Source organism: Musca autumnalis, unplaced genomic scaffold (assembly GCF_047663935.1).
Source record: "Musca autumnalis isolate F117 unplaced genomic scaffold, ASM4766393v1 scaffold_5, whole genome shotgun sequence".
In the NCBI taxonomy this organism is placed as follows: Eukaryota; Metazoa; Arthropoda; class Insecta; order Diptera; family Muscidae; genus Musca; species Musca autumnalis.
The window spans coordinates 2,784,276-2,796,368 of record NW_027412088.1 but is presented as its reverse complement, the minus strand read 5'-3'; the positions used below and the strand labels follow the sequence as shown (position 1 = coordinate 2,796,368).

At 32.5% G+C, this 12,093-nt stretch overlaps 1 protein-coding gene across 29 annotated transcripts in view; it reads right to left on the bottom strand.

Moving 5' to 3' along the window:
- Pka-R2 (cAMP-dependent protein kinase type II regulatory subunit) overlaps nt 1-12,093 on the bottom strand; it is a 78,724-nt gene that overhangs the window by 3,647 nt on the left and 62,984 nt on the right. The window contains exon 10 of one of the 29 annotated variants that reach the window (XM_073955464.1): nt 267-11,693. The exons of the other annotated variants lie outside the window; for them this stretch is intronic. Within the exon in view, the coding sequence (XP_073811565.1) occupies nt 11,581-11,693 (113 nt within the window). The 3' untranslated portion in view covers nt 267-11,580. Of the gene's footprint in view, nt 1-266; nt 11,694-12,093 lie in introns of those variants that run through there. 29 annotated transcript variants of the gene reach the window in all.

Here is a 12,093-nt window from a genome sequence, read left to right as displayed (position 1 = left end):
AGATAGAAAACACACAAAATTTGTTTCATTAAAAAAGTAATATATAGATGTGATTGACTGACTATACGGAATATCATATCAAACATGCACATACATATGTATAACTCTTACACATGCAGTCATATTAACATCAATCATAGACTAACAGTATATGTATATGTGCGTGTATGCCACTAGGGTTATGACTTTTTTACAACCTCGTATCACTGTATGATATTTTGATGAGTTCTTGCCTAAGATTGCATAAAATCTTATTTATTTCATTCTTTTTCTTATTTATTTTTTTATTTTTCAAAACTTTTGAAAATTTTTTGAATTCACTGTAAGCAGATATTTAACTGAAAACAAAATATAGGGGCACACGACATAACCATTTGTTTCTCACTAAATTTATGTCCATATTTACATTAGGCAATTTTCCTAGCGGCAATTGTCAGTTTGTGGGTAAGAGAGGGTGTTCAGAGGCAAAGGGTTCCCATATGCCTCACCACTCTCTCTCTCTATCAAAATGACACTTGCCACAAGGAAAATTGCCTAATGTATATATGGACTATCATCGTATTATAGCATATATATCATTTTGTAGTATATATAACTTTATTTCATATATCATAAAAATTAAAAGCGGTTTGCGCAGGACCTTTTTAAAATTTAAATGGAATAAAAGTTATTTTAGTAATTAATATGCAAATTCATATTCCATTCATTCGTGCTAAAAAATCATTTCAACGAATTTTTTCAATTTTTTTTTTTCAAAGTGGTTTGTGCGGATATTTTTTTATAATAAAATGGAATGAATGTTATTTTAGGCGTTAATAGGCAAAAGTGAATTCATTCTCACTACAGGAAATCATTTTTCAGAAAAAATGGCAAAATGTCATAACCCTAATGCACACCGTTTAAGTTTTTTTTTTTGTTCTTTAAGCTGGGTACACATTGTCAGTTTTGAATGACAGCTTTGTTGTTGCTTGCTAGTGTGGCCGTTCATTTTTGTCATTCATCATGCAACCGCAAAATGTTTTGTGGTTGCTGGACGGTTTGACAGTTATCGATAATTGCGAAATATCGACATTCAAAACTGACGATGTGTACCCAGCTTTATACATTCACAGTCTAAGGAATGTTTACACCTATCATTTTATTTTAAGTTTCATTATTTCACTGATATAAGGATATGATACATATAATATATAAAAGCCTTTTTGTAGGTATTAGTGGTGAATTACAGAAAATATTAGGACTTTCAAAAGCTTCATTAAAGAACAAAAGAGGATTTAACAAAATAACCCTCAATTTTACGAGTCAAAAGAAAGTAAAGCAAAACGTAAAAATTGTTTTTATTTCTTTAATTTAATATGTATGCCTTTTACCTCATTTGGCATTTGAACTTCTTTTAATCACATGCGAGTGTCCATACAATAAATCCACAAGTGCTTTGGTGAAATCCAGTGATAATTCCCATTGGACCCGTGGTACCGCTTTCGGGTAATCTTGGTATAAATTGAGGTCAATTTGTGTTCAAGTGCCAAATGAAAGACAACCAAGATGAAGCAATAAAAAAATTTTACGTTTTGTTAGGGTGTAAACTTCCTTTTGACTCTTAAAATAGTGGTTTATTTTATTAAATCCTCATTTATTCTTCAATAAAACCTTGAAAATCCTAATATTTTCTCGATTTTAATTTACCAATAAAAATACCTTATATCAATGAAATAATGAAATTTAAAATTGAGAATTTTAAAATGTTAAGAGTAAACTTTCTTTTGACTCTGACTGTATGCAGTTACCAAGAGCAAATGACCAAACAAAAGACTATACATTTTTTACTTTCCTTTTTGAATATAGTTATATGTACATATATACATATCTTAAACATGCGAAAATAACATAAACATATAAAATTTCAGTCTAAACGTTAAAAAACTTATTCACTAAAACTTTAAAACTAAGAAGATTAAGAATTAGTAGCTTTCGAAGAACAATGTTAAATTTGATAAGATAAAATCGGCGGAGTAACCATAAAAAGATTTCAGGAGTATAATAATACACATTTGTTTGTTACTAGAACTATATTCAAAATCCAAAAGAGGTGCCTAACATTCTAAATTCAATTTATTCCACCTCAAACTTCACAAAATAAATCAATATAAAACACACATTTTTAATTTTTTTCTTTACTCATGTTACCATTAAAAATAATTTTATATTTCTTTTTGATATGTCCAATTCATCTAAATTATTATTGCTAAGTGATTTCAAAAGGTGTAATGTCATTGCAAGGGAAGGCGAATTCTGGCCATAGTCTTAATTTGCTGTCAACGTTTTTTGTGCTACGCAGAGTTGTTAAATTAAATTTCAATCTCCAACTTAAAACTCATTTTTCTGATTAACTTGCGGAGATTAAAAAAATCTGTTTCCCACGAACAACTTAGAAGAGGATTCTCTCATATCAAAGATTGCTGTCGATTCCACTTTTAGTTATTATGTCCGTGTTCGTTTTTCTGTTAAATCCACGTGAACTGACCCCAAAACTTCTTCTTGGTTTGAAAATGCAGTTAGAGAGGAACCATAAGGTCCTATACCACACATACCGTACCAATAGGCTATTGCGTGTTCAAAACATATATGGTATGTATGGCAGCGGAAAGTAGAAGTAGAAAGTATTACATACATATCACTGCTCTTTATCAATCGTGTATGAAGTTTTGCTGTATTTTTCGACTATTGATTTTTTTCACTTCACGTTCACAATTAATACAATTGTTTAATAAGAAGCAAATGATCTACGTAAATGTAAATTGCCAAAAAGAAAAAAAAATTCTGGGGCCTAATTCTCGGATACGTGAGCGAGTTATTTCGATCGATATTTTTAGTATTTGGATTACGGCATCCGTTATCGAACACACTTTCGAGTGGAATCTTGCGAGTTTTTGCCCGTCACACTTTTGCTGTCGTGATGACTATTTTTGTGGCATAAAACGATCTTTAATGGAAGATTTTGCAATAAAACTAAACAAAATTACATACTGACTTGTTCCAATAAGATGAGTAGGGAAAATAGACAAAAGTGTCGGTTTCTTAAAAATTTAAAATATATTTTCCAATGCCAAAATGTGATTTTTATATTTTTACATCATGGAATTTATTTCGGATCACTATTACTCGTTAATTTTTCACAATTTTCTCTTATTTTATACAATTCACATGTTCTCATTTCTTATTACGAGTAACTTGCGCACAACAACTTGTTTGTTTGTATTTTTTGTGTTTACCATATGTTTTCACCGTTCGTTAAGCGTATGTATCGATAACTGTTTGAAATAATTTCGATCGTATAAGGGAATTTCGAACGTTCGTAATTTGCCTTCGAACAAAAACTCACTCGATAACGGCCCCTGGAAAATCCCTCCAAGATATTTCGGAAATTTCCCTCCATTTTCCTACATACAATGACATTCGTTCATGCTCAAGACAAACTATTTTGCATATACATACATATGTGCGAATAAATATCAAAAATGGAGTTAACATCAAATGAAGGACATAATTTAGACAAAAATTACACTTATGGGTCTATTCCGTATTGCGACAAGCGTCGAGTCGCGTTGCCAGTTGCAATTTTTACATTACGGATGGCAATTGTCGCCTGACGCCGTCAAATTCAGTCTCCATGAAGTTAATTTTATTTATTTATTTATTTATTATAATATTAACAATGTAGTTAATACACTGTTAATAACAGATGAAATAGCATTGGCTACAATGGCCATCAGCTAAAACTGGTAACAAATTAAAAACTTAAAATTATGTTATAAGGTTATTTTGATTTGCTTTATGTAGTTATATATTTTGTTGATGTTTGCTGCTGTGGGGTATTTGAGGATATTCAGTCCATCATTGTTGAGGTAGGTGAGGCGGGCATTATTGAAAGAGGTGCATCCTTCTAAAATATGTTGAACGGTGCAGATGCTATTGCAATTTAGACATTTGTTGTCTACATTTTTGTTTAATAGGTGATGATGTGTAGCTATACTATGTCCCATTCGAAGACGTGAAAATATGCGTATTTCATTTTTATGAACGTTGGTAGGATATACAGGTTTTATATTGTTGGGATTGACTTGGTTGTAGTGGATATGATTATATAACAGTTGCTCCTGTTTGTATTGTTCCTTTAGTTCATGTTTGATATAAGTTTTCAAATCAATTTTTTCGATTATGCTATCGAACATCAAAGGTGCTGAGCATGCATATTTAGCAGCTTTGTCAGCAAATTCGTTTCCTTTAATACCAACGTGACCAGGTATCCAGTATAGTTTTATATTATTGTTGTCGGTAAGCATGTCACGAATTTTGTTTACTGAGGCCCAGTTGTTGTTTGATATACACGACACAGCCTTGAGAACGGATAAGCTATCGGTGAAAATAATAGTTTCATGTTTGGAAGAAGCTGCTATGTTAATGGCTTCCAAAATCCCAGCAGCTTCGGCAGTAAAGATGGATGTAAAATCAACAAGGGTTTTAACGGAAAGGATATCTCCTTTGGAATTGACAACAGCGTATGAAGTAGTGCAGCTTGTTTTTGAAGCATCGGTGTATAAAAACTGGTAAGTAGAGTGTTTGGAGGAGAAATGTTGAAAATGTTGTGCGTAAATTTCATTAGGAGTTTTACTTTTCTCTAGAGTACTGAGAGATGTGTCACATGCATTAACTGGAAACATCCATGTTGGGAACTTGGTTTTGAAGCATGTAACCTGCTCCTTAAAATTTACTACATTGTCTTTTATTGAATTATAAATGGCCGATAGCTTTTTAGGTTTCCTTTTTGCTGACATAACTTTAGAGACATCGGAGTAAATAACAGAAGACTTAGACGATAGAACTTTCGGCAACAACATATTTCTAGACTCGAGAATCCTTTGCTCAAGAGAAGGTAAACCAGTTTCAATAAGTAGTGTTTTGATGGGTGTTGTTCTGTATGCATAGATACTGGATCTAAGGCTATCATGGTATACTGCTTTTATTTGTTTTAAAGTAGAAGTGGGACTATCGCCAAAAAGGAACAAACCGTAGTCAATCTTGCTAAGTACAAGAGTTTTTACTAAGTAAGTGAGGGTATTGATATGTACAAAACTCCTGGATGAAAGATATTTTATAATATTTGACCGAGGTATGAGGTCCTTCTTCAATTTGAATATGTGCTCTTTCCATCGATAGTTTTTTTCAAAGATAATTCCCAAAATTTTTTGTTTGTTTACGTATGGTATGTTCATACCATTAGTGGAAATGTCGGTAGGTTTACAGTTGTGCTTCCGACATATATGTAAAATTGAAGTCTTAGACGGTGATATTTTGGCGCCAGATGTCTTGGCCCAAGTACTTATGTCATTTATAATATTAGAGAATTGATTGTTAATAACATTGTTGTCTTTATTGGAGCTAAGAACATAAAGGTCGTCAGCATACAGGCAATGATAAATTCTGGGATGTTTGCTTATGATTTTGCTGATTTCATTAAAGGCTATTTGGAAGAGTACGACTGACAGCGGGGATCCTTGCGGTATGCCATTTTCCATTGCAAATTGGTTCGAATAAAAGTTGTTGATTCTGACTACAAAATTGCGACCAGTTAAAAAAGCCTTAATGAAGTTCAACATTTTGTGACCTACACCCCATAATTTTAAGGCATCTAAAATTATATGTATTCCTATACGATCGAATGCTTTTTCGAAGTCGATTGAAAGAACTGAAGTGTGACTCCTGGTAGAAATAGCTTTGGAAGCATAGTAGTCAATGTGCAGAAGCACGTCGGTGCAGCCTTGGTTAGCTTTATATGCAACTTGGTTGGTTGAAATCAGGTTACGAGCATTCATAAACCATGATAAGCGGTTGGAAATTATACGCTCCAACAGTTTTGAGAGGCAGGACAATAAAGATATTGGCCGATATGAGGAAAACTCTGATCTGCTCTTATTTGGTTTAGGTATCGGAATAATAACTGCTGATTTCCATGAATGAGGAATTATACCAGTGTCAAATATTGTGTTGTAAAGGTGGAGTAATTTATATTTGCTCTTGCTGGATATATTCTTAAGCATAGAATATGGTATTTTATCGCGTCCTGGTGTGGTTCCTTTCACCTTACCAAAAGCTAATTGTAGTTCAGAAAATGTAAGTTCCCTTTCAATTATTGACGCTTGTTTATTAGACGGATTATTAGAAAAAGAAGTTGGTATGTTAGATTTAGCAGCACAGAACTTTGGGGCGAAGTTTTCATTTGATGATTCGTAGGACCATTTGTTGCCAAAGTGGTTTGCGATATCGATAGGTTCATTGATGCATATGTCGTTTGATTTCATAGATGTAAATAAGCTGTAGTTGCTTTTTTTTGTCATTGTGTTGATTTTATGCCACACAATGTTAAGGGGCGAATCACGACTGATGGTTTTTGTGAAATTGTAGAAACATAAGGCTTTTGCTTTTTTAGATTCAAATCTAAATTTGGCGTTAGATTTTTTGTACAATAATATATTTTCTGGCGAAGGAGCTTTCCTTGAAATACGATAAAGCTTTACCTTATTGTTCCGCAGAATATTTAACTCCTTATTCCACCACGGTACGGAAGTTTTGGAAGTAGGTCTAGTAATTGGGATATTTTTGTGAGCAGATTTTCTGACTGCTTTGGTAAAGATTGCATTTACTTTGTTTGGATTGCCGAAAAATGTTTTGCTATCAAGTAAAGTGTCAATATCCGTCCTGAAGGAGTCCCAATTCGCCTTTTTTAAATTATATTTAAAAGATGGTTTAACTTTTGTAACTGGCGTACCAAAATTAATATTGGTGATTATCGGGAAGTGGTCACTACCATACATGTCATCAAGGGTGCAGCTGCTAGCTATCGAAAGAAGAGAAGATGAGCAACATGTTATATCAATGTTGGTATATGTTCCAAACGTAGAAAGATGTGTTGGTTTCCCATCGTTCAATACGCATAGGTTTTGAGCATTTAGAGCATTTTCCAAAATGAGACCACGGGGATTGTTTTTGTTGGATCCCCAGATAATGTTCCAGCTGTTTACATCGCCGACGAGAATTACTGGGGTTTGTATATTGATGAAAAGGTCTAGTATATCGGAAACTGTGAACGATTCGTTGGGATGGATGTAAATTGAAACGATTGTGAATTTTATATGGAGGGAAACCTCTATGGCAATGTTTTCGGGCGACAACAAATAAAATAAAATTGAAAAAAATGAGACATGCTCTGTTCCACAACCTGCAAGAATTTAATAAGTTTTCCTACGATAACAATTTTTCCTTTATGTTATCGGAAAAAATAGTAGATTCTTGCAGTTCTGGAACAGACCAATAAGTAACATTTTCATTTATTTTAAGTTAATTTTTTTAATATTATATACGTTCTTTGGTGTTTGAGTAAAATGGTAAAAATGACTACAAAACATCAATTTGAAATGCCGGTTAAAAAATGGAAGCTAGGTTTGGGTAGCTCGTGGAGTCAGACTTTTTGGCGAAACTAAGGTCACTTTTAAAGAGTTCTGGAAGGATGTTACGGAGCAATTAAGTAGGTGTGGTCCACCAACCCGTACACCAGATGAATGATACAGAAAGTGGATTCATTTTAAAGCCAAGAATAGCTAATAATAAGAACACCACAACTACACCAACTTTTACACAATTTTTCCTCTATTAACTGCAACACTTCACGCAATACCACTCACAACGTGAATTGACCCCTACCGAGGTAAAAGTCATTGCCATAGGATCTTTGAAAACTTCCTTCTGCAAAAAACCCGAAAAGCTGCACACACTTTAAGTATTGACTGTTGACCTACAGCTCTTTTAAAGTAATTTTTAATGTCTCTACTATATAAAGAATAGCGTCTTTTGGAAACTGAAAATAGGATTTAAACCTAAAAAATAAACAATTATTTTGATGAATGTGGGAAATAATACATCTACTCACATAGATGAATGCTACGTTAAGTATATCTCCTCTATCATCAAAAAATAGTCCACTGAGCTTATCATTTTAGAAAAATATTCCTTTTGTATACAATTTGTTCTGATATTTGTTTCTCATTTATTCAAATCAAAATAAAAAACGATTATTTTCGATCGCTTTACGTAATACGAATTTTAAATTTCGTCGCAGAGACGACTGACAACGCGAATCGACTCTTGTCGCAATACAGAATAGGCCCATTAATATACGCGAATTGCCATTTTTAATATTAGATTGATTTTTTACTTCTTTAAAGTCGGACACAAAAAAAGAAAAAAATAGTAAAAAATAGCTGAGAAATGATACACTGCTTTTATACCGATTTCAATCAGTCTGCTGAATTGGTTCAACAACAACTTCTCAAACTTCGAAATTGTTGGCTTAAATTTGATTCACGATCAGGGATGGAAAATTAAAAAATTCAAACAGTACTAAAATGGTACTTTTTTCATTGAAAAGGTATTTTTTTAATATTTTTTTAGGAAAAAAAATATAAAAATTTGTTATTCAGTAAAATAAACAACAACAAAGGCTTATATCTATGTAATCTGAAGATTATTTCAAAACGGTATATTTTTTTATAATTAATTTTGTCATTCCGTTTGTAACACATCGAAATATTCGTCGGAGACCCTATAAAGTATTTAACCAGGTCCGTTGAATTCCAGATACAGCTCTCAATATTTAATATGGAGCTTTTTTATTTGGTACAGAAGCTTCAATTACTCTATCTCTATCGGTTCACGTTTTGATATATGTAGCTCCAACACAACGGTACCTCCCGATTTTCGGTATTTGGAAGGTTTGAGCCACATTATCAACCAAAATTGTTGAAATTTGGTATTTAGTCTTCGTTGAGGCTACAAAACTTTCCCCCAGAAATTTGTCAGTGCGGGTCCACGTTCTGATATAGCTCCCATAGAACGGTATTTTAAAAGTTTTAGCCTCATTATCCCATCGAAATAACTGAAAATTGATACTTTGTATTCGATATGGATATAAAACACTCCTATAGAGAATGTGGGTATAGATGCACGTTTTAAATAGCCTAGAGCTGGAAAACTATCGTTAGTTCGACTATCGTTTTGATCGCTGTCGTAAAGCCTTGTTTATATTGAACTCTAAACAAATTATTTTTTAAATAATTCGTGACAGATAGTCCAAAAAAGTTTTGGTGGCCGATATAAACTTTGTTTTTCGTCAGTAATCAAAACGATAGTCAGACTGTCTTGGTTTTGTAGGACCAATATGGCCCCCATAGAAGAGATATTGCAGATTCTCTATTGGAATCATGGTAGAACAAACCAGGTAAAGTAAATACTACAACAAATACAACTCAACAACAACCACATAGAAATTTGTTTTTGTTTGTAAACGTTAGTGTCAACGTACATGTAAACAAAATAAGGAAATGTCTATAAATTATTGGAATTTAAAAAAACTAATAATTATTCACATTTGATTGAATATTTGAAAAACATGAATGGAAACTCGTTAGATTTTCAATTTTAATGTTTCCATATCATTCCACTAAATGCATAATTTCTCGCAGAAATTAGAATTCTTGCAAAAATGTTTGGGGTTGCTAATTCATTGAAAAAGTAGAAGCTGTTTCAATGGTTTGCTTTTGAAAACAAAAAGGCACATGTTTATTAGGGCTTTATTATTTTCAAGTTTAACAAAATACCACGCATATTAAGAAATATTGTACCGCCTCTATAAGCGGTGTTTTAATATGTGGCATGTCGTTCGGACCTGGAGGAGGTTACATGTCAATTATATGAAGGAGTCTTTATGTCTTTATTTGTTCTTCAAAAAAATATATATCCCTAATATACATCGAACATAGAAATAAATATATAAAATGTCGTATTGAATTTGACACTAACACCACAGACCAGTTCAGTCAGCTGGGTATTGCTGCTACCTTTTCTTGTTCTACCATGTATTGGAATGTACTTCGATACCGCTCGATGTGAAGTCTTCTAAATGATTGATACCGTTGTGACTGTAACTTGATATTTCGGATTCTCAAAGGGTGGAAGAACTCCACAAAGAAAATGATCAATATATTTTGGTATGTTCCCAACATATATCCAGATTTTTAAAATTTCTAGTAAACTTATCTTGAATTTAGCATTTTTAGTTCCACATAAAATTTTTCTAGACTATAGTATGGAAATGGTACTTAATCGGCCGCGGGGGTACTTCGGTACTTTTTATAGTGAAATGGTACTGAAAAAAGTACTATTGTACTGAATTTTCCATCCCTGTTCACGATTATATTAGTATTTTATGAAGAAATAAAGTACATAATAGGTATGTACGATAACCCAAAAATTTTTACAAAGTCGTAGAAAATTTTTACTGAATGCTGTTCGATAACAAAATTATCCAGCAAAAGAGAGCGAGTTTGGAGAGAGTTTTGTGACTGAGAACTTGCAAATTTTTGCTCGGAGATTTTGTCCCGCAAAAATTTCCTGATCAGCTGACTTTTAATTCAATGTAAACAACTCGAAATGTTAACATTTTTGACCAAGAAAATTTCATTTTTTAGATTCTAAAGCGTTGTGGATAGGATTGAAGCATTAAATAAGTAAACTGCAATTTATGTTTTTGTTCCTTTTGGTTGAAAATATCAAAAGAAACAAAAACAAATTTCATACATTTTCAGAAACAGCTGACTTTCTTGCAAGTTTTTGCAAAATGCTGTTCGATAACTTTCTGCAATTTTTCTTGCTTGAGAGAGTAAAATTCACTGAGAGAGGTTGCTGGAACTGAATGAGTAATTATTGCTGGGAAAGTTATCGTACACATCTAATATTAGTTGAAATCGCGAATATAAAAAATGTTTTCTGGCTCTTAAATGAATTGGGATTCTTCTTTCGGGTAACAGCACAAGATTTGTATTAAATATTGGTTCCACTTTGAATTATCTTCCAGGTATTTGTCCTATTGATTGAACCATCAAACCTTATTGATTTTTATGAATTCTTTACATATCATAGCAGCACAAAATAACATAGAGCATATTACGAAATATAAATAACAATTACAGTGTTGTATATTTGCTTGATATGTACATATATGTATATTATAATCGTTGCATACATGAATGCGTATATTTACAAACACTGGAATACATTTCAGAAAAGGCTTCCAAATACATACAATCTAATCTGTCTTAGATTAAACCTTCACCGCATTTATTGATTAGTTAAGACACAGTTATTAGTTATCCCATTTCTTCACAATTTAAAAACGGGGAGGTGTTGTTTGTCATATATAGCAGACGATATATATCACCGGTGTAGCGCATGCTCTGATTTCAGGTTAAAGCGTCGACATTTTCTGTACAGGTTTGAAAAAAGGTATTGAATTTGATCTTACCATACCTTCGGATCAAGGAGCGTCTCCTTGTGAAACCAGTTTTCGTATTTAAACCTAGTGTCTGTATGTAGTTGTTGTTTTCTTTTCTTCCAAATTTATTGAATACTTTTCAAAATATAAATTTCTGATTACAATTTATGATTCTCACGGGAATTTTTAACACATTTTCATAGTGTTTGTCTTGCCAATTGCATTAAATGTTGTTCATAAAGTCCCACCCGATTTTTCAGTACATCCTTTAAAAAGCCTAAAATTCTTTCAAACGCCTCGGTTTCTAAAACTTTTGTATTAAAAGACGACAAACAATTATATATATTTTATCTTTTTAGAAAAATACTATTTGATTAAAAAGTTCCAACAAAAAATAAAAGCAACTAAAAATTTGAGGAAATACAAGCTGACTATGGCTGTAAATTTTCTAATTTCATTAATTCATCAAATTGAGAACGTAAGTCGTCATCTAAATAACGATATTCACTAATTGTACGTTTAAGCAATTTCGTACAAGGTCCTAATAGGCGTTCAAAACACTCTGTATCTAGAACTACAATAAACATGCGAAACAGTTTCAGAGCCGAGGAACAGTGAAGTATTGGCAAAAACGTGAACAAAAATGTATTTAGTGGTAACAGTAGTAGGTATTGTTGGAATCGTGGCGAAAAGAAAAACGTTGTGTTAAA